The sequence below is a fragment of the Cyanistes caeruleus genome, chromosome 6 (assembly GCF_971803275.1).
Source record: "Cyanistes caeruleus chromosome 6, bCyaCae1.hap1.1, whole genome shotgun sequence".
Taxonomy (NCBI): Eukaryota; Metazoa; Chordata; class Aves; order Passeriformes; family Paridae; genus Cyanistes; species Cyanistes caeruleus.
The window spans coordinates 9,335,883-9,363,668 of record NC_141706.1 but is presented as its reverse complement, the minus strand read 5'-3'; the positions used below and the strand labels follow the sequence as shown (position 1 = coordinate 9,363,668).

The window sequence follows — 27,786 nt, the reverse complement described above, 5'->3', positions numbered from 1 at the left end:
ATTAATATTGAAATAATTAATATTGAAATAATAAATTGCTAGCATAGAATTAAAGGTTTTACTGAGTGGTGGCACCTTTTTGTGACTGAAACGTGTAGGACTAAAATCAAACGTGTTAAGTGGGGATCGTAGGGCTATACAGTGATTGTATCTGGAGACGCAAATTCCAGCCTGACAGATGAAGCAACTGCTCCCGGAGACCGAACTCCGGCTATTCGGGCTCAATTACAGCCGTGATGCGCTTCCACGCCCCAGGGCACAGAAAAGGCATTTTGGAGCCCCATCTGTGCCGGGAACAGGAGGAGGGAAGGGCGGGAGGCTCTGAGGGACGCCCCACTATTGTGTCTGGCGCGGAGGCGCCCGCCGCGCGCCTGAAGGACCCGTCGCGCCGCGCCTCCTCCGCCCGGGCAGTGCGGCAGCTGGCGTCGTGGGCTCAGGCGTTCTCCACGGGCACCCACGGGCCGGCCAGGACCCGCGCGTTCCCGCGCCGCCTCGCCTCTACGCGCCGGCGTGCGCGCCGCCGCTCCCTCCCTCTCTCTCTCTATCTCTCTCTCTCCCGTGGTAGCAGGAGCAGCGCGGGCGGCGGGGCTGGAGTGTGGCTGAGGCGGCCATTCCTACAGAGCGAGAGAGAGCGCAGCGTGTACCCCCCCCCGGGCTCAGTCGCTCACAGGGTGAGGAGGGCGGCGCGGCCCCTCCGGACACCCCGACCGGGGCAGGGGGGGAAGGGGAGCATGAAGGGAAAATGACCGTTGGGCGCGAGGCGGCCGCGCGGTCACGTGACCGCCGCCTCGCGCGCGCCGAGGGAGGGGCAGGTTGGGGGGGGCTCCGCGGCGCGCGCGCCGGGGCAGGTGCGGCTCGTGCGCGCGCGACCGCGTGCGCGCTCCCGCGCGTCCCCGCCGTCCGCGCTCCACCCGCGACGCGCCCGCCGCTCTCTCCGCTCTTGTCTCTCTCCCGCCCTCCCTCCCTCCTTCACAGAGATGCCCTCGGCTACCAACAGCACCATGGCGAGCAGCACCACCGGCAGCAGCACCGGCAAAGCGGGACCGGGCAGCGAGGCTGCCCCGGCGGCGGCGGCCCCGCAGGCGGCGGCGGGTGTGAACATCACCACAGTGCAGACCGAGGCTATGAAGCAGATCCTGGGGGTGATCGATAAGAAGCTGCGCAACCTGGAGAAGAAAAAGGTGATCCTCACGTCCCGTCAGACCCCCAGCCCACCCCGGGTGCCCACCCGCCTTGTCCTCCGCCTTCCGGCCACCCGTGCCCCCGAGCCGGTCCGGCCTGTTTCCCTTCCGCTCCCTTGTACCGGGCCCTCTGCTGAGCCCTCCCGGGTTGTTCCCGGCGTGGCCCCCAGAGGCCGCCTGCTGGAAGGTTCCAGAAGGGCGAGCGCCGCTCCCCCGGCCTGTCCCCTTCCCCTCCCGGGGTACCCCTGCGGCATCCCCGGCTGCCCTCCAGTCGCCTCGGGACCCGGCCCGGTTTTCCTCCGGCCCGTGGAGCAGAGCCCAGAGGGGTCGCGGCTGCCGGCCCCCCTTGGACCATGCTTCTTGGAGCCCCCTCGGCGGCGCCGCTCCCTTCCCCCTCCTTCCGCCTTTTGTTCCCCGCGGCGGGGCCTTTCCCAGCCGCGCCATCCCGTGGATCGGCTCCCCACATCCCCGCTCCGTGCGGTGGCCGGAGCGCGCCCGGTGCCCCTGCCCGGCGGAGCGGGGGGGAAGAGGCTGCGGTGCCCCCGGTGCCGGGCACATGGACGCGGAGCTGTAACATGGCGGCGGCCCGGCCTCCCCGGCGGAGCTCATTGTGCCGCCCGCACAAAGCCGGGGCCACCCCGCCCCAGTGTCACCGCTCGCTTTCCATCGCCCTAAGCTCAACTCTTTGGGAGCCTGAGCCCAGCTGGAAGCGGCCTTTCACGGGTTATTTTTAGAAAGAGCAGCCACTCAATCCGCGGTGCTTGGACGGTTCGAGTTGTGGCACAAGAGGAAAAGGGTGTCGTGGTTACTCGTGGCGTGTTTTGCACCCTCTTGGTGGTGGGAGACTAAATAAGCTTCACAGGGCTTTACAACCTCCAGAGCATGAGGCGTCCCTCAGGAAAAGAACTAATACATAGCCTCAAGGCTTGCCTCAAAACACCACAGTGCTAAGCTAAAATTACTGAAAAATAATTTGTTTGTTCCAGAGCCCTAAATATCTTCTTATTTTTAGAAGTGAATAAGCACAATAACTTTTCTATTAATTTTTTTTAACTGGCACTTTTAATCATATTCATAGTGTTCAATATTGTATAAGGTGGAAATATTCCCAGTAAATTAGTCTGTACAGGTGGGCTGTAAAGGGAAGAAGCTGTGCTTTATCTGTAAGTAATAAACTGTGTACCAATAATATACTGTATAAATACACTGTACAGTGTAGCTTCTCAATTCAAAACTGGGTGTGGGATTTTACTGGTTTTTAAAAATGACATTGAAAAAAGCAGCAAGCCAGGACCTTTTAGGTAAGTTTTAGAATCAGAGGAGCTGTTCCTCCATGTCTGTTGCATGTAGACAGGACAAGATGTCTGTCTTAAACTTGGCATTAATACACAGGAGTATCTGCACAACCAGTACTGGTCCTCAACTCTAGAGAGTAGATCTTTCTGTCTTTAGTTTTTCCAATACAAAAAAAATTGTTTGAAATTTAGCTGTTGTACACAAAAATCCTCTGAAAATACTTTATGATGTTAAAAATGTGCATTTTAAAAACCAAAATTAACAAGTGAATATTCTGACCTCTTCTGTACTTGGGAGCAAACGGGAGGATAAAGCATAGTATTACTGTTGTGAGGGTCCTTGGGAGCAATGTTTTTATTTACCTTTAAATAATTTGCACCTAATTTACATTTGCCTTAGCCATTCCATTCTATTAGAGTGAGGTTTTAGTGTTGTACCATGTGAATAGTGGGGACAAAGTGCCCTTTTTTTTTCTGGACATGGCTTTTGTTGGAAGATCTTCCATGAAAATTACTAAAAGCATTTATTTTTTGAATACTGTCTGCTGGGCAATGTGGGCTTAAAGAAAAGGCAAGGGTTGGGGCTTAAAAAGGAAAAGCTCTGTGTTGTCTCTCACTGATGAATTAAAGTTCAAAGATTCCTAAGTCTTAATGGGTTGAAGTTCTGAAACTTCCTGAAGGAGGACTCATAAGCACTACAAAAGTCATGAGAGAAATGGGTTTTGGTATATTAAAGCAGTGAAACTCATTTGTGGGCTTGAGCCTCTCCCTTGGTGGGGGAATCAAGAGTTCCGTAGTAAATAATGCCCTTTAATAAATAGATCATTACATGCTTTGTGTCTTAAAACAAAGCTCATTGTACACATCAGGATTTCCTTATATTTTGCATCTTTGGACAAAAATATATTTTTAATTTTTCCAACCATCCAGAAAGTAAAATTGTGCTGGATACTGCACAGACAGAAGCGGGTGAGAAATCTCAATGGGAACTTGTGCTTAGTTGGACAGTTAATCCTTTCTTTGTCAGCAGCTGCTAATGAAGGCTGGTAGAGATGATTTTCAGAGCTTTGTGTCACAGAATGAACACAAAAATAGACACATTTCTGAAGGATGAAAAACGATTGCTCTGGAAGAGGTACCATCTTAGGTTTTAAATAAGAGGAGTGTGCAGCTTTTAGTAGAGGAAATGTCACTCTTCATGAAGAAATTTGAATTTTTGGAGTGAAGTTTGTCATGTTTACCTCTAAACGCAGAGGATAAAAGAATGTCATTACTGGAATCCAAATTGAAATAATATTTGTAACTTCTGTCTATACTATTTTGAATGCTTCTGTGTAAACTAAAAATACTGGATTATTAGTTAGACTTTCATTTTCTTTTCCTCAATGTGACCTCATTTGGCAGAATGAGTATTGCTTGTGTTAAAAGGGACTGGGATAAATTGAATTGCTGTTCAGAAATGGATATGAAAACATGGCCTGAAAGCATCTGTGTTCCCTTCATCCCTTTGTATGTGGAAGAGATAGGAATGCTCTCCTCTGTTCTTAGATGACAAGACATTTGTGTGTGCATAGAAGGGGGTAACTAAAGGGGTGTTTTCTCTCCGGGACCCTCAGATGAGCAACTTGAGTCTATGTTGACATGCTTAGTTAATTTAAATGTTGCTTGGACTCCTCCAGATGTTTGTCAGGTGTCCGGGATTAGAATCCTGCCAGCTCTCCACGTTCCCTAGGAGAAAATATTTCACCTTCAATTCCTTCTTTTCCCTGGCTCTTCCGGCTTTTGTTTTTAGAGGGGAAAAGCCTTTCCAAATTTTAGGCCAATTGAATGTAGATCAAACTTTGCTTTTGTTTCAGGGCTGAATGAAAAAAACCCTGTTATTTTTGCTTTCAACTTGCGTACTAGAGCATGAGCCATGTAAGACCAGTTCTTCAAAAAAATGTTCTGCCAATGGGGCAAAATTATTAATTTGTTAACATGTGGGTTAGGTGATGGGCAGATGTTCACAGGGTAACATGTGAGCTTAAAACCTTGATGTGAGCTTGGTGTCTGGAGTTGGAAAGATGGCACATATTGCATGTGCCTGGTAACTTGAGCTGCTGTCACTTTATCAGCTTGTCTGAGTTTCCTCCTGAGTGTAACCCTGGCTGGAGTGCAGAAGGAGCAGTTCACAGGTGCGGCTGTCCTTGCTGCACAAGAGCTCTCATGGAACAGCAGATGGACATTTGAAGTTGGTGTGATTTGGTTCAGTAAAATGTTGGATTTCCCATGGGAAACAGGAACTTGTAGTAAAAGCTAGGATCAGTTTTCCATTCTGGTAGCAGGAAGTTTGAAGCTGCCCATGGGTAGCAGCTCTCAGTGCTGTTGTCCATTATTTGGGCCACATGGATGTTTCAGGCTTTTGAGTGGCTCCAGAACCTCTCCTTGCAAGGCTTGGTTTGAAATTTATCTTTGAGGATTTAACATGATTTTGGAACAAATTGTAAAATTAATTTCAGATGGTGTATTTAAAACCTGCATTTTTCCTTGAAACCTCTCTTAGTAGGAATTTTGGATATCGAGCTTCAGGTCTGAAAACCCAAGTAGTTTATCTGTGAAATTTTGTGGTGGTTGGTGCTTTGAGGTTTCAGCCTGGTCAGTTTTGGTTTTAACTGGTTATTGTAGAATAGGGATTGTGTCACAGTGGTTTTCAGTTAACTGAATGCATGATAAGTCCAAGGAGCTGTGAAACAAACTCTAGTTTCAGTTTTTCAGATGCTGCTTTGCAGTTTGGATCATGGTTTTTGTTTCAGAAGAAAAAGACACAGAGAATGTGTTGGGAAGTGTGTTCGAGAATTCACTTGTAAAAGTAACTTTTTTGAAGAAAGATTATGTGTAGAGCAAAATCCAGGTCTCCTATAGTGTATTCAACTTCCCTGTAAATTCACAGTGTTTCTGTAGGAAGCTACAGATCAGCTGTGTGGTGTTGATTTGGAAAGAACATCTCTGTGCAGTCACCAAAACTTAGGGTCCCACTCTTCTGTGACTTAATTCTAGTTACTGAAAAAGCTTTTTTTCCGTTTGGGGTTAGCTGATCATGAAACTGCAGTCTCAGAATTGATGTGTCCTTGTCATTTGTTTAAAAGCTAATACATTTTGCAGATATTTTTTTCTAAACCATCAAATGTCCCAGACTGTGGGGAATAACCCACCAATCAGAATAGTTACAACTGGTATTCCAAAAATAAATTCCAAAAATAAATTTACAAGTCAATAGAAGACTTGTAAATGTTTTGTGTTCTTGAGTATTGGTGTTACTGTATCCTTCCAGCTTCCTGGTTCCAGTTCAGGACTGAAACAGCTTCTAAGAACTGTTTGGTTTTGAGAGATTCTGAGCTTCCTTACTAAGTGTTTTACCTTTTTGATTTGTTGTTTGTTTGGGGTTTTTTGCCTGGTTGGTTTTTTGGGGTTTTGTTTTGGGGTTTTTTTGTTGTTTTTTTTTTTAGGAAACAGAAGACTGGTTTTGGATTGTGGGGTGTTTTGGTCATTTCTGGGCAGTTTTTGCTGCAAGGCTGTGAATGAGTGTGAAGGTGATGGTAGAGGGCAGACAAATTACAATGCAGAAATGTAAAACAGGTTAATAAACTTCTAATTTGTAACTTAGCATTTATTTGGCATCAGTGCAAAATGTATTACACAGCTGTTTTAAATTTTGGATTATCTTAATTGCTTTTGTGATGTCAGAATCATTCATTCCGTTTTTGAGATACCTCAGGAAGCAGACTTAGAATGTCCTTTCCATCTTTTCTTACCTTCTAGTAGAGTTTGAACTAAGGTTTACTCCAGCTGTTCACAGAGGTTACCTTGTGCCCTTGTTGTGCCCACTTGTGCTGCTGTAATTGGTAGAACCATAGCACTGAAATTATCTGGTTAAATATAGAGCCTCCCTCCTGCTCCTGACCCCCTTTTTTAAGGGTTATTTTTAATCTGATGATTCCAGTGATCCAGTTTGTAGCATAGCACTGGAAGTGATGGTTCAGTGGTCAGGCATTTCTAAAACCAGTGTTGGTTTGGAAGGTTATGCTATGTAACTGCATTTTTTTGTTTCCACTTCAGGATATTTTTGAGAAAATTCAGAGAAGGTAAAGAGAACTGTCTATTGCTGCAGTAAAGTAACTTGATTTTGGATTCCTATTAAAGTAAAATCCAGGGCATACTTAAGCAATGAATACCACAGTCCCAGGAGCTTGTTTCATGGTGCTTTTTCCTCAGGAAACTCCAAAATATTTCAGGTATCTAAGTTGAAGAAGCTGAAGCAGAGTGGCTTGCTGCCTGCAGGACTGGGAGCTGCTGACTCATGAGCTGTTGAATACACAATTCATGTGCTCACTTTGCCACTGGATTATTTTTTTTTCTGCTGGTTTGGTTTTCATGCTTGGAGGTCTCTGTCTTTGAGGAGTGAGGGTGAAGTTGTGGAAAGGGGGGTAGGATGAGGAGAGTCTTCCCCCTCTTGCATACACTGCAGTAGGTTCCTGAGCAGGAATTTCACTGCAGTTGTTTCACAGCTCTAGTGCTGCTCTTGGATTGCTGTTACTTGACAGTTCATTTTAAAAAGGAAGGCATTTTACTTAATATTTCTGTGTGATGCAGCTTTGGATCTTAAAAGTGTCTTTGTGATGATAGAAAAATGCTTACTTGGCAGTCAGAAGCTTTGTGGTAACATTTAACTAGATGCACATTGGCTTGTCCTCTGCATTGCAGCTGACAGGGCTTTCCTTCCTCTGTTTTTACCTTCCCAGTAGGAACATTTTTAAAGAAGTAAATGTAAGGACAAGTAACTTTTCTTCTTTTCCTAAATAAAAGAGACATATTACCCTTGGCTTTTTAGTTGGATAAAAATAAGCAAAGCATTTACATTAGATTACAAATATTCTTAAACCTAAGAGTATTTGACCGTTCAAGAAAAAGCTTGTGCATTGTTCAGTATGTTACTGTGATATCTTAATCTGAAAGGACCAGCCATGCATGGAAAATGTATCCAGGAGAAATTGTAGTTATTTAGGATATTTTTGTCTCTTTCCTCCCTTGTGCCATCAGCCACCAAAATGGATTCTGCGAGTGCTTCACAGTGTAATTTTGCAATATATGTTTACTTCAACAAAGTCAAACAAAGTAGTGTTCTGGAATACAGTGTTCCACCCAGTTTGTTTTATTGTTGTTGTTTATGGGTTTGTGTTGGAAACAGGATCACAAGAGTTTGTTTTAATGCATTTTTGTAGACCCTGTTCAAGCTGGCTCATGTTTGCAGTCTATTTACTGAACAGCCTCACAAACAATTGCATCAGGGTGACCAAGGGAATTGTAATCTGCAGCAGGGGAGCCGGTGACTTGAGCAAGTAGGAACTGCCTTTGAAATTTCCATGTCTGCAAAACCGCTTTGCTTTAGGATTTCAGCCATTGGAAGTGTGGGTTGACCTGGCTTTGCGCTGGGGCATTGCAGTGGTTCGGCTCTTTTACCTCCCTGTTGGCTTCACAGCTCAGCCACATCTCCCAAATCAAGAGACTGTCCTGTGATTGTCCAAGCATGTCATTATCTACTCTGAGATCAGGATGGAGGAGAGTAATCTGACCTTACTTCCTGTTGAGATGGATTTGCAGCATGCCAAATGCTCTCCAGGGCTACGTTTTTGATCTGTTACGAACCATGGCTGCTGCATTTAACAACAGTTAGCATGTAGTTTCTGTCCCCAGCATGAAATTCCCAGTAATACGTTTTTGGAGCTCTGCAAGTTCTTGCTTTGACTTTGCCTAGGTCATTGCTGACCCTGATACACTGGCAGGTGAAGTAGTTAAATATTCTGTGTGACCTGGAGGATTTGCAAAGATCCAAACTGTGGGCACCAAAAGTGGCATCAAAAGGACTAAGCCTCACAGGGGTGATTTGGTTTCAGGAAGTAATGGTGGGCATCAAATACATCCTTTGATGGGCATCCTTTGGAAGAGGAGCTTGCCTGGTAAACTCTTCAACAGACTTTGATCTTTCCAAAAAGTCTGAGACTGAGCATCGAACTATGTTCAATTAACTAGAAAAATATAAGTAAAATCTTTTAACTGAAAAGTCTGGAACAAAGAGTAACAGCAACCAAACAAGGTGTCAGTGGCAAAAGTAAACCCTGAGACAGTGGTGTCATCAGGGTTTTGATTCTTTGACATTCAAAATTAAGTGTTCTGCTTTTCATGTTTTGTTATCCTAGATGGGGAAGATAATTGTTAAGGATTTATTTTAATAACTATTAAAATTAGATAAAGGTAACTTTCATTCAAAATACAGTAATTTGTGATCATGCAGAAATGGTGAAAACAGTTTAACAATTAGATGTGTTGTCCTTACAGGCTTTGCTTCCTTTTGAAGACCCTTTCTAGTTAGTCTTGGAATCTGTCACTGGGGCACACAGGAGTTTACCTGCTTTTGACTGATGCCATTCTTGTGGCATGGTTTTCTGTTGAAGCAGATGAGAAAACTCAGCCTGCCGAAAAGTAGCCCAATGATTCTTTTTTCAGTTTCTTATGTGGAAAAAAAATCCTAATGCTATTGAACAAAACTATTTTAGAGCTATTAATATGAATTGTGTTGGTGGGCATTCTTGCACAGAGGATTAGAAACTGTTTGAAATTCTTTATAACTATCTTAAATGATGGAGCTATGGAGAATTGCAGTTCTGAATCTTAATAGCATTAACAGTGGGGGTTTGTAGTCAGGTTTTTGGTATTGTAGTGATTAAGTGGTGATGATCTCTACCTCAGCCCTCAGTTCAGCTCTCTGGTGTTCGGACTGAAGGAAATGTGCTTTTCCCCTTGGGAGGAGTATGGATTTCCTTGGAAATTCCAACTAGCCATGAAGTCATTGTAATAGCCAAATAAACAAGATCAAAATATTACCCTCTTGGGAAAATACTTACGTTTTAACCCAGAAGACAGTTTTTCTCATGTACTCTTCTACAGGACAGTTATGTGCTTCTGTAACATGTTGCAGTCTCTGTACTGTAATATTACAGCAACTAATTTTGTTAGCACAAGTAGAAAAAAGCTTTAAACTGATTTTTGCCTCTTCATAACAGCATTTTTCTTTTGTTTCAGAGCAAACTTGATGATTATCAGGAACGAATGAACAAGGGAGAACGTCTGAATCAAGATCAACTGGTAAAAACAACCAAAAAATCCTAACCAAATGTCTGTTAAATTGCTTTGTTATCTGTGGTGAGGAGTTTTGTGCTGCCTCTTTCCTTACTGGGGCTGGTTGTTAAAGTAGGTTATTGTAGAGCTTGATTTAGCAGCAGTTTTGCAGTTGTAGTAAATAAAATGCAAGTATCAATTTAAATTCAGTTTTATGATGCAAACATGCACATTGATAATTCAGGAGATTACCAGATGCTCAGTAATTAACTGTGTTTTGTTTTTGATTTTTAACACTAAGAAAATGAAGGGAAAAAAAGTACTTTCCAACTATTGCAGCTGATGACACTTAAAAGAATGAGCTGCTTCCCTTGGATGATTTCATCTTCACTTTGGTGGTTCTGTGCCACCTGAAAACTGCTGAAGTATCACAGCTCTGTGTATTTTTATTTTGTAATGGTCTATTGTAAAGATAAACTACAATAGAGAACTGACATCATGGTGAGGGAGGAAGCACATGGTTTTCATGAAGCCTGACTACCAGGCTTGATAAAAATCTTATTAGTTTAGAGAAATCCATTTTTTGTCACAGAAGGAATATAAATGTCTCCTCCATATCCTTCTGATTTGATTATGAGTTGATGTAATTTCTCAGTACTACCAGATAAGCTGAGGAATTTGGTTTGTTTGGTGCAGATCAGAGTATTAGGCTTAAGAAGACAGCAAAAGCAAAGATTTCCAGAGAAGGGGACATTATGCTCTGTAAATTCTGATTTTGGCTTTGACTGGAGGTAACAATCCATTTAATTCTCAAATTCTTGAACAGTTCTGAGTTGCCAGATTGTTCTTGTCCCCCATTTTCCCAGTTGTGAATTACTTTTTGTCAGGAAATGGCTACAGCCAAGCATGAAACCAGTCCATCTTTCACGTGAGCACATAAAGGCATCTTTTTATATATGTTTAGCATATATAAAGAAACTGGAGGCCCCAAGGACATACAGGTCTGATATCTGGGCCAGTGAAAATCTGAATTTGCCTGTTTTAGTTGCATGTTTTCAATTAATCCATTCAGGGATGCTGTGTCTCACTTCAGAACTACAAAATGTGGGAATTTATTTGTTGGAAGCATATATTCTGTTCTGTTGCTGATGGTTTACATTTGTGGTCTTTCTGGGTTTTTTTTTTAAGGATGCAGTGTCAAAATACCAGGAAGTGACAAATAATCTGGAATTTGCTAAGGAACTGCAGAGGAGTTTTATGGCTCTGAGCCAAGATGTAAGTAAAGATCAAGCTTTGCCATGTGGGTTGTCCAAGCACTTTAAACTCTTCCACTGAGGCAGTAGTCACCTCTGTTTACAGGGGTGAATTGCCCTTGATTTCTTGTATGGTTGACGGTTTCCTTGTATTCTTTATATTAGTTGATGTCAGGTTTTCTGAAGAATTTCTGCTGTACTATGTAAATGCATGGAAACAAGAATAATGTAATTTTCTGACATAGCACAAGTGTTGAAAACAGTGATCACAGACCTGGTCATTCATGCAGCATTAAAGATGGTCACTTGCTGCCATTGGTAACATTTTCTTAAATGGATTTGGTAGGGTTTTCATTTCTTAATAATACAATATGAAACTGCATTGTGGGACAATTAATATTCTTTTTTAAAAGGTAAATTAACTGGGTGCTACCAAATAGGTAGTCTTTTGGGTTGGTGTTTTGTCATGATGCAGAATAATTGAGAATTAAATGATCAAGAATTAAATTCTAAATATTTGAGAGTTTTGGAAAGAGGAGCAGCGTTGGAGGAACTGGTTGAGTAGTGGATGTTAATACAGCTGGCTGCTTTAAGGAATGTAGTTAGCTTGTGAACAGGCTGAGATAATTTGAAAGGCAGCAGCATCCTTGTGTTATAAACTGCTTTCCATGTTGGTTGTGGCTGTAAATTTGTAGGACTAAGCCAACCTGTTTCTTTATTTTCTGGCATCACAGTTCCATCTGTGTGAAATGTTGTAATGGAGAACGTACTTTCCTGGATCAGTCTGTTTTGAAGTGTTTCCCTGGTCAGCTGACTGCCAAAAGAAGCCAGTGAATGCAGGACTACCAGACTGATGCTCTGCTTTCAAACTTGGTTGCAGTTTTCCCTGACTGGAGTTAGTTGATTTTAAGATACATCTTAGATTTTTAAAAATGAAATTTAGATGTTTCAAGTGAGACAGTTGTCATCACAATAGATTTTTTTGGAGGAGAATATTAAATTTCCAGAGTGAACCAGCTGAACTTGGGGTGCTGGATGCTTGGATTAAGATGAAGAATGGAAGAAACATCCTGTAGGTTCAGAGTGGTTCTGCATTTAGACCTGTCTTGTGGAAGGTTCTCTGCAGAGTACAGGGCTGCTGGTGATATGTCATCCTCTCCCTCCCTGCATGTGTGCTCCTCGCACTGGGAATGCTGCAGTGCATGCACACATTTGTTCCCTGGGGTATCTGACTGGAGAGCTCATGTCCAAGAATTTTTTTAAATCCTTTTTTGAACTCACTGATACTGTCTATCTCCCCAGCCTTTCACAGCAAAACATTCCATGAGTTCCCTCCCATGGTGTGTGAAAAAACAAGAGTACTTCTGTTTATCTATATTAAACTGATCTCCTGGTAGTTCCAATGAATCCATCCTACTATCATGGGATATAGTGAATAACCTCTCTGTTCCTGCTCTCTGGCCAGTGTGAAAAATCTGGATCACTTAAGCCTTTCCAAAGGAAGAACCCAACACTTGGGCTCTGCTCTTGCCCAGTGGAAGAACTCAACACTTAGGCTATTCCCTTGGCTTCCTCTGTACATTTTCTTAGCAATTAAAGACATTTCCAAACCTTTTCCCTTGGGTCCATTCCAGATCCAGAAAACTATAAAGAAGACAGCTCGTAGGGAGCAGCTGATGCGAGAGGAGGCTGAGCAGAAGCGTTTAAAGACTGTTCTGGAGCTGCAGTTTATTCTGGAAAAGTTGGGGGATGATGAAGTACGCAGCGACCTCAAACAAGGATCCAACGGGGTGCCAGTGCTGACGGAGGAGGAACTGACAATGCTGGATGAGTTTTATAAGCTAGTTTACCCTGAAAGAGACATGAACATTAGGTAGGTAGGGTTACAGCTAAGTGCTTCTCTTTCTAATTGCCAGTCAGTTAAAAATGTATTTAGTATGGTAATTTAAAGACTCCGTAAGAAATTAACTCTTATTAATTAAATTTTAAGGTTGAATGAACAGTATGAGCAAGCATCTGTTCACCTGTGGGACTTGCTGGAAGGGAAGGAAAAACCAGTTTGTGGAACAACCTGTAAGTACAGTCTCTGCGTGAAGAGACAGCACACTGAATTTGTGCCTGAACTAAAACACACATTTGATGTAAGAGAACTTGGGCAGTTAATTATCTCTGAATTTTTAGAGGAACTACTTTTTCTCAGATCTTAGCTGGAAAGTAACAGTGACTTGTGAAGTTTCTACTTGGTGTGTGTACTTTTTTTTTTTATACTGGCTCAGCATTACTCAGTTTTGAAGCTCAGTCTATTCCTGCTATTTCAGCAGTACTATGCTGCTGCTGGTGCTCAGTAACAGTTCTTTGTTTTCTGCAAATCTGGGTGTGAACAAGTGACAGTGTGATACATACACTGGTATGACCTTCCTTAGTGGGATGTTCTCTCCCCCTTAGCTCCTGCAAAGTGTTGTGGTTTTGTCCTGTTCTTATTGATTAACTGTAGATCAGGGTGTGACCATGCCAGCCAGACTGCCTTTTTATGGAAATAATTCCCAAATTACGCAGCCAGTAATGCTGCTTCGCCAGTGGGGCTGATGTCTTTTGGGTTGAGATACCCCAGCATTCATCTGAGGCACTGAGGACAAGTGTTCTTTGCTTACAGAGGCTAGAGCAACTTCACGGGAATAAAACCTTCATAAATCAGGTGGTACCTGTATAGATTTATTAACAATTGTTTTGGAAGAAGTAGTCTTACAGTAATGGTTTTAAGTAACAGGAATAAAAGCCTAGTAATTAAATTCATAAACTTGACCTCACTGTGAAGTGCTGCACAAAGCTTCTGAAGAGTTACATGTACTCTTAAGATCCTTCTTGCCCTTTAGATTTTTCTCAATCACCGTGGGTTATTTATGAATTTATTGACTGTGAGCCCATTAAGACAAGAAATCCTGGACCAGTAGTGGTCATAGACTGGTTTGGGGCAGCAACATTTCCCAGCAAAAGGGTCATAAAATGTACATGCGATCTTTAAGAGGGAAGGAAGGAGAAAATGATGAGGACTGAGGTGGTGCTGATGTTTCCCTGTTCCACTTTCCCAGATAAAGCACTGAAGGAAGTTGTTGAACGGATTCTTCAGACCAGTTACTTTGACAGCACCCACAACCACCAGAATGGGCTGTGTGAGGAAGAGGAGGCAGCACCTGCACCTGCAGTAGAAGACACTGCAGCAGAGGCTGGTGAGAAGGGGAAGATGCCTTGGATGGACAACATGTTTGTGTTATTCTGTCTTGTCTCTGCAGTCCTCAGTGATTAAATTGCAAATGCAGTGTTCATCTCTAAGTATTGATACCATCCAAGATGAAAGTTCTGACTGCCTGAGGCTTTTTCCATTTTTCAATGGTTCCCACCAGTTCAAGCTATGTTAGAAGGGAGCAGTTTCTGAAGCAGACAGTGAGATTACATAAGAACTTGGTTTTCTTAACTTGGAGTTAAGAAACTTGGGAATGTTGTATCGAATTGTAAGACAACTCAGAACATTTTTCACTTTTGTGAAGGTGTAGCTGAGCATAACTCTTCCTAGCGAGAATTTAATATTTTTTCCTTTTCAGTTCAAAACTCTGAGAATATTTGTTATTACTAATTATCTGCTAGTAACAGATGACAAAGATGACATGACATTTCTTCTGTGTTCTGAGACATAAGATTTTCTTATCTAACTTAGTATCTTCTATAACATGAGTGTGGTTGGGGTATTTTTTGTTGTTGCTTTGGGTTTAGTTTTTTTTGCTTTTTCTACATAAATGGTTTATTTCTTTTTCTTCCAGAACCTGATCCAGCAGAAGAATTTACTGAACCAACTGAAGTTGAATCAACCGAGGTATTATTCACTGAAAGACTGTCATTTTGTATACCTTCAATGCCACTTACTTTTACTTTCATACCCTTTCTTATTTTTATTTTAGTATGTAAACAGACAATTCATGGCAGAGACTCAGTTCAGCAGTAGTGAGAAGGAACAGGTAGATGAGTGGACAGTTGAAACGGTTGAGGTAAGATCTTGTGTACTGCAGGTAAAATTGCAATCCCTGTTTCTGCTGGCTCACAATTCCTGATAGGTTTTAGTATTGCATCCCTTCTCCCCCAATATATAAAAGAACACATATATTTAAATAGGCTTGGACTCACTACTGGATTCTTTAATTACATACTTAGCTCAGGAGTACCTAAAATAAAAAGCAGTAAAATGTATTTAGTCTGCCTAAGTTTGCAGAGAACTTGCTTTTCTTCATTAGTGGCTTGCTTGGGAAAACAGGGCTTAAAAGTCTTTTGCTTAAAAAGACTTTAAAGACTTTTTTTTTTTTAAGTCTTTTTTTCTTTTTGAGAACTTAGCTGCAAATGTAGAGCTTGAAAGTTTATCTACCCAGCTGCTGAGAGTGTGGTGTAGTTGTACTTTCATTAAGCAGGTCCCTGGAGAGGGAGCTGAAAATGAGTAACTCAGCTAATACCAACTCCACATTGCTTGCGTGCATCATTTGATGTTAAAATATGCTTGTATGTACGTCTCTGCTTCCCAGAACTACAGTTCTTCAAGTATTTCACTTGTTACTACTTGGCACTTGAGTGGCTGTTCACTTGTGGTGTTTGTGGTGCACTGGTGTTGGGATTCATTCCCAGTTCGGTGATTTGCACTGAGATTTTGCTATGTGTACAAGTCCATGATTTTACTGCACTGGAATTTGTGGTCTTCCTGTATGGGAAAGGACAAGCCCCCCACTTTTGGTATGTTGGAGCTAGAGTTGTGTCTGTCTGTTAAAAACACGTATGAGAAGCTTCTTTCAGGTGCTGGAGAGTTAATTTTTCATTTATTTTAGCCTTCTGCAGCAGCAAATTGCAGATGGTCAGGTTTGTAGACTTTCTTGGTGCCTTTGGGCTGTTTTTAAGTGTAGGAGTGGAGTAAGTGTTCATCATCTTGTGAAGTGCTAAAAAAACAGCAGCTGTTTGATCTGATAAATCAATCTGGCTGATTTTACGTTGAGTCTGACTAAAATTCCTATTTTACAATGTTGAAGACCGCTAAGAGATTTAATAATACTAAGGATGAGTGTGAAGCTTCTAAAACTAAGTAGACAGCTTTGCTGTGTATGTGAAGGAGTTTGGTAGTCTCTTGTCAAAGTACTTAATTTCATTACTTAAAAAAACCTTTAAATTATCACTGCTACTCCCTGCTACTGAATGTGTGTTTTAAATTATCATTAAAAACTGAAGAAACCCTCCAAACCCACACACTTGGTTGGAGTATTCTTAGAAGGCACAGCATTTTAAAATTAATGATTGATTGCCTTCAATTATACCCATTTTATATCTGTGTTTCTATCAAATGTCCAGAATGGTTCAGTTCTCTGTAGTTCTTAATATAAGGAGTATGGATGAAGATGTAATTCAGGTTGTAGTTTGGTATCAGACAGATTTCAGAAACTCAGCCTTTCCTAGTCAGCTGAATCTGGAATTGGATCAGCTTTGCTTTCATAGGACAATACAAAGAATGTATACTTTAATTGCCCTTTCTGTCCCAATATCTTGGACATGGTAGAAAGGAATAATTTGGGAAAAATTGAAGTTGAAGCCTTTTTCTTCATAATAAAGAACTTCATTTTCTCAGCTTTAACACAAAAAAAGAGAAATTGAGAATATCTGCCTGTAAAATTATTCTTCCTGGCACCACAATCTCATTACTCAGGAGAATGCAGCTGAATGGTGCTTTGGTAAGATCATGACACAGAATGTACCCTGATAGCCGTGAATTTTGAAATCTGAAAGAAAACATTTGCTCAGAAGATCTCCATAATTGTTCACAAAGCGGGAGGATATCATAAACGCCTCTCTTTTTCAGTAACCCTCAAGTAGATAAGATACAGTCAGGATTTGTGTGTTTCTAGTTTGGGAAGTGATGATGTCTTCACAAGGATGCTTTTTGTTTGCTCCTTCCATAAGTTTTAAAAGAAATAATTTGCTTCTGAACTTGTGAACAGGTGTATTTGGATCGTATGATGATCTAATTTTGGTGAAGATGTCCTTTATTAGTAATATATTTATGGAGTTTTTTATTGTTGTTTTGTGGGGTGTAAATTTTTTTAACTTCTTCTGCAATTAGTGCCTGAGTCTGATTGTACACAAACTAATCTGTGTGTTAGACTGTGGAACTTTGGTTGGATGGATTTTGTGTAGAATTGAAAAATGTTCTCAGACTGACAAAATACAAGTTTATTCTATTGGTTTGTGGTGTCATTAAACTTGTGGTTTTACCTTCCCTCCTCTTTCTTCCCTGTCTCCTGTCAGTCTCCTTGCATTGTGTCTGGCAGTTTTGCCTGCTGACAAGTTGAACTTGCCTCACACAACTTGTCATTTGTTCAGTTGTTTCATCTTGCTGTGGTTGTACTCAGTCAGAGTACCTAGTAGTGCTAGTAAGGCAGAAGGAATAGGTCCTAAACTGTTCCTTTTGACAACAAAAGAGGAATATTGAAAAAGATAATGTAAAACATGAAGTGCCATCTGAAGTTACTGCTGTATTATTTGTGAAAAAGGAAGACATTGGATATTTTTGTCACTGTTGTGTGTTCTTGATGATTCTATTGGCTTCTCCTTTTTTCTTGAAGATGCTGAATTGTTGTGAATGACTTAGACTCCATAAATTGAGTGGTAGTGCTCAAATGATTGAGAGCACTTTTGGTAACAGTTTTGCAGGAGATGAGTAGCTGCTGGTTTTACCACCCAAGTTTTTAATGAAAGTGTGAAAGGCTTGCACATTTTCTTCGATTTTTAAACTTTTTAATGTGCAGAAGGTCTTTATGTGTTCTCTGCGTATTTTCTTCCACTCACAGGGCCTAATTCTTAATTTGGAAACAGTCCATAATGTGAAATTCAGGGACTGTTTGATAGACCAGAGTTGTGCTCAGTTTCCAGTGTGGACTGCTTCAGGGTGTATTTTTCATGGGAATCGTCCAGTTGCCTCTCTGCGGATTGCTGCCAGTAATGATTTGGGTCTGGAGGGGATCTCAAAGAGGACTGTAGGTTGTGGTTAGCTTTTAGTTTTGTTCAGGTTTTGTTTGGGATTTGCTCAAGGAACAAGCCATTGGAGTTGGTGAGGCAACCGCATGTGCAGAATGCTGTGGACAAACAAGGCTTTGAAATCTGGGCAAGCAGTAAGGAATGCTGGAAGATGCTGTAGGTTTCTTTGAGAAATTAAAAAGAAATGTGTAGGCTTTGAGAGTGGATAGTGGCAGTGTGAGGCTTAAAGTTCAGACCTTTGTTATAGGACTGGTTTGTGAATTGTCATGACTGCTGTACAGAAATCTGTCTCCTGCAGTTCTAAGAAGAAGAAATCAGGTATTTTACATTGATATTTTGAACTTTCAGGTGCCTGTATGGTCATTTATATCCTGTGTAACTAAGTTTTAAGGCTTAGCTGTTTATCTGGAATGTTAGTAATATTAGAAGCTCATTGAAATAGAGAAGTAGGGATAAGAGACAATGGTATTTTTTAAGGGTATTTGTTGACATTGAAAATGGCACTTGTGGATTATGGGAGCTGCCTAAAGAGCTGGTATGGGACTGGTTAGGACCATCAAAGTGTAGCTTGACCATCTTTGTTGTTTCTAACTATTTGCTGGTGGATCTTTGAGAGGTGCCCATGTCCAGCTTTGCTGGTTGCTCTGCTGTCTCATCAGGTGCTATCTGAAAGCCCATTGCAGTTTGTGCCTTTGTTGGTGTTTGCCACTTTGGGATGTGTATGGTAAATCTGAGCTGTCTTGCCCACCCTGACCTGTGCTTCTGCTTCTAGGCTTCTGGTGTCCCCTCACAATGCTGTCTTGCAGTCCTTGTCGTGCAGTCTGCCTGCTGTTCTTGAGACAGTAAATCAGGGAGCTAGGATAACAGTGGCTGTGAAAATTGAGCACTATAGCACTATAAAGTGTTAAGAAAGACCAAGAATTTGTACTCCACTTATATTTACCAAAAAGCTATGAGAAAATAATTGTTCCCCATTTGTGCATATTTCTGAAGCTTACTCTTCCCAAACTTCCTTTAAATTTCCAGATGGTGATAAATTGCTGTCTCAAACCCTGCTTTAAGAAACTCCATGTAATATTGAACAAATACATTTTTCACGGGGAAAAGAGTAGATAGAGAGAGAAAAAAGAGCAGAGTGTGAACTCTGTAATCCTGTGAGTGCTCAGTTGAGTAGCTGGCCATCAGTACTGACCTGTCTGTAGGATGTGATACTGTCCTTCAACACCACTACAGCAATTCCATCATCCATAACCAGTTAGGCAATAGGCAGAAATGCTAAGAACTCCCAAGTCACTTGAGTGCAGTGCTGCCTTGAGCTGAAATTGCAGTTGGTTGTTGTCTCTTGTTAGGTTGTAAATTCCCTGCAGCAACAGACACAGGCGACGTCTCCTCCCGTCCCAGAACCTCATACGCTCACTGCTGTGGCTCAGGCAGACCCCTTGGTCAGGAGACAGCGAGTACAGGACCTCATGGCACAGATGCAGGGCCCCTACAACTTCATGCAGGTATTTCTGTACTTCAAACATTCATATGTTTAACCCACACCAGTGTGAATTTGATTTTTACTGTTTTTTTATTTTTCTCCCCCAGGACTCGATGCTGGAATTTGAGAACCAAACACTTGATCCTGCCATTGTATCTGCACAGCCCATGAACCCAGCACAGAGTTTGGACATGCCCCAAATGGTTTGCCCTCCAGGTTTGTAATGGTAAATCAAATACTGGGGAAGCCTGCAAATCATCTCTTAGAAATGCTTCAGTTGCAGCTACATAGTAAAAGGGTCACCACAAGCAATAGTACAATCCTGTTATAGTGTTTTTCTCAGAAATGTGATTTTACTGTTTTTAGACTTCCAGTTCTCAATTGTGTATAGGTTTTGCTTGGAAATATGGAACATCTAAAGCTTCTTATAGATTTTGCTTTGGATTATTTTAGACAAGTAGAAAAAATGTTTTTTTGTATGGAAACATGAGTTGGTAATTTGAGTATAGCTTTGCCATGCTTAAGGCTTCATCATCTTCATGATGATCAGCTTTCACATAAGTGCTCAGAGAAGATAATAAGGCTGTTCTTTTAAAGATTTTATTTTATTATGTAATAATTGAAATTATTTTCCTCCAGTTCATGCTGAGTCAAGACTTGCCCAGCCTACCCAAGTTCCTGTGCAACCAGAAGCTACACAGGTAAAATGTTCAGTGAATTCTGGCTCAGATTAGAGTTTGATATTAGGCCTGATTGGAGTCATAAAAGGATTTATTTCCTGACTACATGAGAAACTCTTAAAAAAAGCTGAAGTTCCAATTTTGGGAAATAGGTGATATCCATTGTTGCTTACAAGCATTATTAGTTCCTAGTTTCATTCTCTGCAGGCACTGCAAATTTCCAGTAATGGCAAGCAGGCAGTTTGTTACTTACTTGCAGCAGAAATACCAAAACCACTTGGTCCCAGGGCAGCCTGTGTCTGTTCAAGTGAGTGTCAGGGCACAAGTAGATCTCATGCATATAGACTTTGTGTTCTGTTTGATTATTCTCAGTTGCTTGCTTGGATTGGGATTTTTTTCCTGGAGTTGTAGAGCAGTCACCGTGAGTTGAATGCTGTTTCCAGCTGAGCTTTAAGTGGGACCTCCTAAACTCACTTCTGCACTGTATAAATGAAGTAGTCACTTTCTTGTTAAGATGTTTCAGTAGTCTGGTGATTAAAGAAGTTCTTCATTTTGTATTAAGCATCTCTGAGGACTCTGCTGGTCTCAATAATGGGTCTGATCCCTGTAGGTATTTGCAAACCAAAGAAAATAACCTGGATAGATGATGGATCTCACAGTACAGGCAGTATAAATTGCTTCCTTTGGCTTGTCTGGATTAGGTCTGCAAGGTTTAAGTCACTCATTTATATAGAAAGAGGAGTAAGGGAATTATTTCTTGGGTTTCTTCTGTATGTACCTCCAGAAGTGCTGGTGTTCTCCACAGTTTTGTTGTCTTGTAGGAGTAGACTGATTTTTTTGGGCAGAGGGTTTTCTCTGCCTAGTTTTTATTTTACTGTTCAGTGATGTCTGACTTAATCCAGTAGATTTTTTTTTCTTATTTCTTTTGCCTCAATTGGTGCTGTCAGTGATTCTCTTGAGGATCTTGCAAGCAGTAGCTAAGCTTCCTCTTGACTCTGGAACATTCCAGTGTGATGTGAACACCCCCATCAGTTGTTATGCATTGCCTCTTAAACCTCTTAAGCCTTTAATGCAAAGTGCTCTGCTTTGCTGGCTGGACTTTTCCCTGGGCTCTCTGTGTGAGCGCAGAGCTTGTAAAATGTAAAATTCAGGCCATTGGAAGCCAGCCCTTGTCCACTTGCATTTGAGCTTGGAGCTCTGTCATGTTAGAATGTTGGTGCTTAAAAAGTAATTAATTTGTACTGGTTGGAAGATCTGCTGGCTCACAGACTAGAGAATACCATCCATTCCAGAGTCCTCTGATACTTTTTACAAAACTCTGTGTGAGCATCAGCTGACTTTCGCGGGCTTTGGGGTTTATTTTGTCAGGTTCCCTTGGTTTCTTCTACAAGTGAGGGATATACAGCTTCCCAACCCATGTATCAGCCTTCTCACACAGCAGAGCAACGGCCACAGAAAGAATCAATTGACCAGATTCAGGCAAGTCAGGTTTCACAGGGGTGGGAAGAACTCTGACTGCAGGTGGCATCAAATGCTATTCTATGTTTCTTCATAAATAACATAATTTTTAGTTGATAGGGTGCTTCAATTCCCTTTAATTTCAAAATTCTGAGCCTGTCTGTGACCAGTATGTCCTCCACAGCAAGACTTTTCATTTGGCAACTTGTTTGTTTAGTTGGATGCAACATGCCAACATCAGCATGGGAGCATCAGTGTTGTTGGCTTAGGAAATGGGATTTATTTTTTCACAGCAGTTAGCCTGGAAACTTCATTTCCCCCTTCTTGTTTTTTCTAGCTGTATTTCAAGTTAATGAGGGAAAAGATGTTTAGGTTTTTCCTCTCATTATGTTGTTGTGAATGAGGCTGTTGAGCTGAAGTAGAAAACAGTCATTAGTAGAGGTGAAGCCTGAGACATTGCCACTCTTTTTTAAGTAAAGTTTTTGAAGTTAAAAGTTTTGGTACCTCAAGAGCTGCTAAAATGTTGTTTGTTTTAACTACTAGGCTTCCATGTCCTTGAATGCAGACCAGACCCCATCCTCATCATCACTTCCCACTGCATCCCAGCCACAGGTGTTCCAGGCTGGCTCCAGCAAGCCTTTGCATAGCAGCGGAATCAATGTCAATGCAGCTCCATTCCAATCCATGCAAACAGTGAGTAGGAAATCAATACTGGATCCCTTTGGTTTGGTACTCCTTCCTTGTGGTGGACTCAGTCATGTAGCTACATAGGATAGTCTTTGGTTATTCACATTTCTAGGGCTTTGATGCTTCCTTACAGAGCTGTAAAACTGAATTTCTGCTCTTACAGGTATTCAACATGAATGCACCTGTTCCTCCTGTGAATGAGCCAGAAACCCTTAAGCAGCAAAACCAGTACCAGGCCAGCTACAACCAGAGTTTCTCCAATCAACCTCACCAAGTAGAACAATCAGATCTCCAGCAAGAACAACTTCAGACAGGTAAAATTCCTGTAGCCCTGGTAGAGCAGGTGATAGTCTGTGAAGTCCTAGATGATGGAGCAAAGCATGTCACAGGTTCCCTTGCAAACCTTTTCCCTGAGTTGTTACTCTGTCTGGGTTTGAATATACAACAGGGAGTGAAATTCAGTATCTCTATCCAGCTGTTAAGCCACTTGACTGAGGTTTATGTGGGTTTAAAAAACCAAAATATCAACAGGATTATTCTGAAGATGCAAGCACTGGGTGAAGTAGTGGCTCAGCTGATATTAAGGTTGCTTATAAAAAACAGTGCAATTTGAGGTGACATTTTGTAGAGGAAATAGTAAGTCAGAATTGAGAGCAAATATGGGTTGCTTCTCACAGTTTTGATGTAAGGTCACAAAGGCCTGGAATCTTGCACTGAAAACAGAGAGGTGTTGTTCAAATTCGGCAGGCAAAATGCTTTCCAGGTTAGCAACTTGAAAAAGTAGAAGTCTATGTCCAGAGCTGTTTCTCTTTCAGCAGTGCCTTCACTTTCCACTGCAGTGCTAGCAAGTACTGGATGTGGAATAAGGAGAAAGGGCCTCTTCTTTTTCTTCTGTAATAGAATGTTGGGTTTGAAGAGAAATATGTGGGAACATAAAGAAATCCAGACTTCTATATTCTTTTTCCCCCCGATTCCCCTGCAGTGGTTGGTACCTACCACGGTTCCCCGGACCAGAGTCACCAAGTGGCAGGAAACCACCAGCAGCCTCCACAGCAGAACACTGGATTTCCCAGGAACAGCCAGCCTTACTACAACAGCCGAGGGGTATCCCGGGGGGGATCCCGCGGGGCCCGGGGCCTCATGAATGGTTACAGGGGCCCGGCAAATGGATTCAGAGGTGAGCAGCTCTGCAAAACACTCCCTGACCTCTGCCTGACCTGGGGGAACACCAGCTCAGGAGAGTGAGTGTTAAACTGACCTGCTGTTGTGAGACTGGGGTATTATCCCTGTGACACCGTGAAACTTGTAGTGAAAATGTTATTGGTTGTAAGTAAGCAACTTAAGTGTGTTTGGACCTCTGTTACAATACAATATTAATTATCTACTGCAAGTACAAGCAAATGCAGAAGTATCCACCCATCAAGCAAGGAATTTGGCTGCCCGTTGATATTTCAAAAATGATTTTTGTTTTTACAGTGTATTTTATAGTTCTGTGTTTCATCAGAATGAGGATAGGTCTGGCTTACATAGAAGTACAAGAACACAAGAGCCCAAAAGTCACTAGGCCAAGGGAATTAACAGGAGTGGAGGAAAGATACTGTAGTTCTGGGTAGATAAGAGAATATTCTTGATTCCTGAACCTTACATGTGTGGCTGTCAGCATTACAAAGAGGTTTATGTTAGAATAGGACAGAGATTTCCTTGTCAGGTGTTCTGTTACTTATGCACATAGGCACCATCTTCCATGTTCTCTTCCCCTCCTGTGGCTGGGGAGTAGAGAAGAAATCTGTGTAATAAACATACAGCTGACAGAAGTGTGAATGCAGTAATAACAGCTGGGACATTTAGATCCTACCTAGGATCATGCTTAGCTCCGGACTGAATGCTCTGTAAATCAAATCTCAGGTTACTGTGAGAAATGCACTGAACTCTGCCTCCTCCCAGTCCTTACCAGGTGTTCATTCTCAATTTTTGTAATATATTACCCCTGATGTTGGAGACATTTTGCTTGACTTGCAGGTAAACAGCCCTTGATAAACGGATGGGATTTTAAGGTTTAGGTAAAATGCTGTTATTGCTTTTCTTTCTATAGTAGCAGAAGGTCAAGTATTAAGTGCAACTTTGATTTCCAAGTGAAAGACTTGTGCCCTGTTCCTTAGGGGGATATGATGGCTACCGTCCTTCCTTTTCCAACACTCCAAACAGTGGCTACACACAGCCCCAGTTCAATGCTCCTCGAGATTACTCAAACTACCAGAGGGTAAGCCACCAGTGGGGAGGGGAATGCCTGTCTAAAGCACTTCAGAGCTGTTAGTGACAACTTCTTCTGGGACTTCTTTTGTTGCTCAGGAAGACAGACTACCTCTGTGTAGTCTGGAAAAGTTGAACACTAAATGCATCTATCTATATTTTGTAGTTATATTGAGCAACACATCCTGTAACTGGAGAGAATATTTGTCACTGCACATTTTATTCTGGCTCCTAGGCAGTAGTGGAAATAAGAATTACTTTTCTGAAGTCTATTTCAAACTAATAAAATGTTGCATGTTGAAGTTACAGTTGTTTTGTCAGTGCATATTGTTCTAAAAGGTCCTTACTTTACTGGCAATTAACAACAGAATGCCCAGGTTTTATGTTGTAACTATTTTAATTTTTTTGCTTCAGGATGGGTATCAACAAAATTTCAAACGTGGCTCTGGACAAAGTGGACCTCGGGGAGCTCCTAGAGGTAATTTCCTTAGTAGCAAATAATTCATTTGGGTTGAGTGGAAGTTTGAGCCAGATTTTAAAGTTCTGCACTTTCAAGGCAACCTCACTCCTTACTCAGCAGCTCACAATTAAGAATAAGCTGACTTTGCTCTGACCTCATAGGTGACCCTCCTGACTTGATTTACTGGGATTCTGTGAACTGGTGGAGGAAGTTAGCTGTTAAATGGAGGAATTCTTGGAAAAGAAGTTGAAACAGCAGTTGCTGTTGACATTTAGACATATCAGAACTACCTGTCTTTTTTTAATGAAAGCCTTAGGAAACAAACTTGACAGACATAATGAGGCTGTAGTTAAGCTTCTAAATTCTATTTTCATCACTATTTCCTCAGGTCTTTTTCTTAGTACATTTTTGGTGATGATACTCTGTTGTGTCTCAGTGCAGACATTGCCGGGAGTGCTTTGTTCAGTACAACATTGGGCTGTGCTGAAGCTGTGAGAGTGTGTTTTGGGAAGCACAACAAAGTGTGACTGAGATCAGACCAGAAGATTGAGAGTTATTTTTAAACTAACCAGATTTCCTGCAGAATTCAACCCCCTTTTTGTGTTTTCTAGGTCGTGGAGGGCCCCCCAGACCAAACAGAGGGATGCCTCAGATGAACGCTCAGCAAGTGAATTAAACACATTCACAGGATTCCATTCAACGCCAAAAACACGCTGGCCAGTGTACAATACATGTTACCAGAAGAGTTATTATCTATTTGTTCTCCCTTACAGGAAGTTTGTTGTAAAGGGACTATTTTCATTACCCATAATGACAGGACTACAGTTGCCAGCTTTATATTCCCTGGATATTGAAAGGAACAAAACAACGTTTACTCTGCATGTTCTGTCCTAAGCATCATCTTGAGCCTTGCACATGAGATTCAGATTCATCACCCTTGCTAAGAATAAAAAAAAAAAGCAATTTTCAGGGTGATCCAATCTCCGTGGTTAACTGAAGTGGCAGGAAAAAGCAAAGACTCACTTCTGATATTTAAGTGATTTAACAAAATTCAGATAAAATCTGCAAATCCATAAAGATTTATGCCACTGTGGTGGCAGTTGACAAAACTTAAATGTTCCCATGAAAAGATGGAAAAGGTGAAGTGTGGCTTGGTAGAACAACTGCATTTCAGCTTTTTCTTATTAAATCGAAGCACTGAACAGTTCAAAATGTGTAGTGATGCAATTGCCCTAAATAGACAGATGGGCTTAGAGGCAGTTTGTGACAAAAAAGAGGCACCCTTAGCTGCAGCACTCTTCATCACCAGGGCCCTGATTCCTGTGGCTAAGGAGATAAGAGCGCTTGCATAACTGCTAATGTAACTGTGTAACTATTTTTTTTTAGGAGACAAGGTGAAAAGAAAAAAAAAAAAAGCTTTGATTTGGCACTTGGACAAAATTTTGCAACAAATCTTGAGCTATAATCTGGATGGCCACTGTATATTTGATGTGAAGTATTTAGATATCTCTTTGAAACACTTTTAAGTTTCTTTGATAGCAATGACTTTTGTAAGGATTGGTATTCTCTATCATTCCTTATGACTTGCACATTGTCTGTCACTAATACTTGACCTTGCTGTATTATCACCTAAATAACTGATGCCGGTACTGATGGAAATCCCTAATGGATAATCATAACACTTTTGGTCACATGTCCTTTTGTCTTTCCTGCAGCCTTGAAGGTTTTAAGAAATCTCAAATGCCCGCTGCTGCTGCCCTTCCAATTGCTATCTTTTGAAAAGCACCAGTCTGTGTTTGAGTTGATTTCCCCTTTTCAGGGAAATGACAGCCAGCAGTTAGAGTTCTAATGGTATAAGCAAGATAAATAAAACATGTTTATAAAAATTGTATCCTGGAACACTGGTTTTCAACGGCTGAAACAGATTCAATGTGATGGGGTGACATTTCATGAGGGTTTTTTTTTTCTTTCTTTGTTTTTTTTCCCTGATAGTCTGTTTTTCCTGACTAGATGTAAACCCTCCTCCTGTTTTTCTGGTTTTATTCTACTAGCTGTGACTTCTGGGAATCTTTACTTTTTGATGGACTTCTACTTTTTTTTTTTCTTTTTTTTTTTTTCATCAAGGCAGCGATGTATAAAAGAAGTGGCATAAGCCTAGGAGCTGGAAAATACCAAGTCTTATTCAAGTTTTACTGCATCTTTGTGGTATAATCTTTGGAAAAATCACTTGTGCCTGCCTTTTGCGCACATGCACTCTCTCTGCAGTGGGGAGAATATTTTGATAGCTGCCTCCATAGAGGTGTTGGTAGTTCTGTTGCGTTCTATAGCACGTGCAAGAAGAAAAGTGCTATATTCTATGTTAAGTATTGCTCATCAAATAATTCCTACCTGTGGAAAGGTGAAATTAAGGAACAGCTGTGTGGTGTTTAACTGTTCTGTACAAAACTGAAGGTTGTTTTCACTCAGAGGGTCGTTTCTACTTTGTATCACAACTGAACTTTCAGAACTTGCAGTCAGATACTTTGACTTTGTTGTGAAACAGTCTGGAACTCCATACAAATAGGTGGGATCTCACTTTTCCATGTCCTGTGTGAAGAGCACAAATGAAAAATGTTTTCACTGCGGGAAGACCATATTCCACACCAGGCATCCTGAAACGGGGCTGATGTCTGGAAGCAGCAGTTTGAGTCAAGGCCTAGCACATTCCTAAACTGCAGTCCGGTGAGAAGTTGCTGTTCTGTGTCTTTTTTAGGAAGCTATTACTGAGATAATAGTCCCAACTGTTTTTTAACTGGAAAAAAAAATAAAAAGACAAACCTTTTAATGTTGAA

General features: G+C 41.5%; 1 protein-coding gene across 7 annotated transcripts; it reads left to right on the top strand.

The window, feature by feature from the left end:
- The first annotated feature begins 128 nt into the window (after positions 1–128).
- Positions 129–27,786, top strand: CAPRIN1 (cell cycle associated protein 1). 7 transcript variants are annotated; one of them, XM_086894880.1, is made up of 19 exons: positions 129–671; positions 976–1,181; positions 9,593–9,655; positions 10,817–10,903; positions 12,516–12,754; positions 12,872–12,954; positions 13,971–14,108; positions 14,697–14,749; positions 14,835–14,921; positions 19,287–19,442; positions 19,528–19,636; positions 20,060–20,121; positions 21,469–21,579; positions 22,102–22,251; positions 22,409–22,559; positions 23,228–23,422; positions 24,405–24,505; positions 24,910–24,973; positions 25,567–27,786. In XM_086894880.1, exons 2-19 carry the CDS (start codon positions 978–980, stop codon positions 25,629–25,631), a joined length of 2,118 nt encoding a protein of 705 aa, XP_086751006.1. In that variant the 5' UTR covers positions 129–671; positions 976–977; the 3' UTR covers positions 25,632–27,786. The 7 variants fall into 7 exon arrangements, with proteins under 7 accessions (XP_086751006.1, XP_086751010.1, XP_086751011.1 ...); XM_086894884.1 differs by lacking the exon at positions 14,835–14,921 and having other exon boundaries at positions 289–671; XM_086894885.1 differs by lacking the exon at positions 21,469–21,579 and having other exon boundaries at positions 289–671.

Bases quoted from the DNA above. Each gene is read 5' to 3' on its own strand.
- CAPRIN1 (XM_086894880.1), top strand. From the start codon at position 978: ATGCCCTCGGCTACCAACAGCACCATGGCGAGCAGCACCACCGGCAGC. The intron at 10,904-12,515 runs GTAAGTAAAGAT...GGTCCATTCCAG, and splicing joins TTATGGCTCTGAGCCAAGAT to ATCCAGAAAACTATAAAGAA. The intron at 19,637-20,059 runs GTTTGTAATGGT...ATTTTCCTCCAG, and splicing joins CCAAATGGTTTGCCCTCCAG to TTCATGCTGAGTCAAGACTT.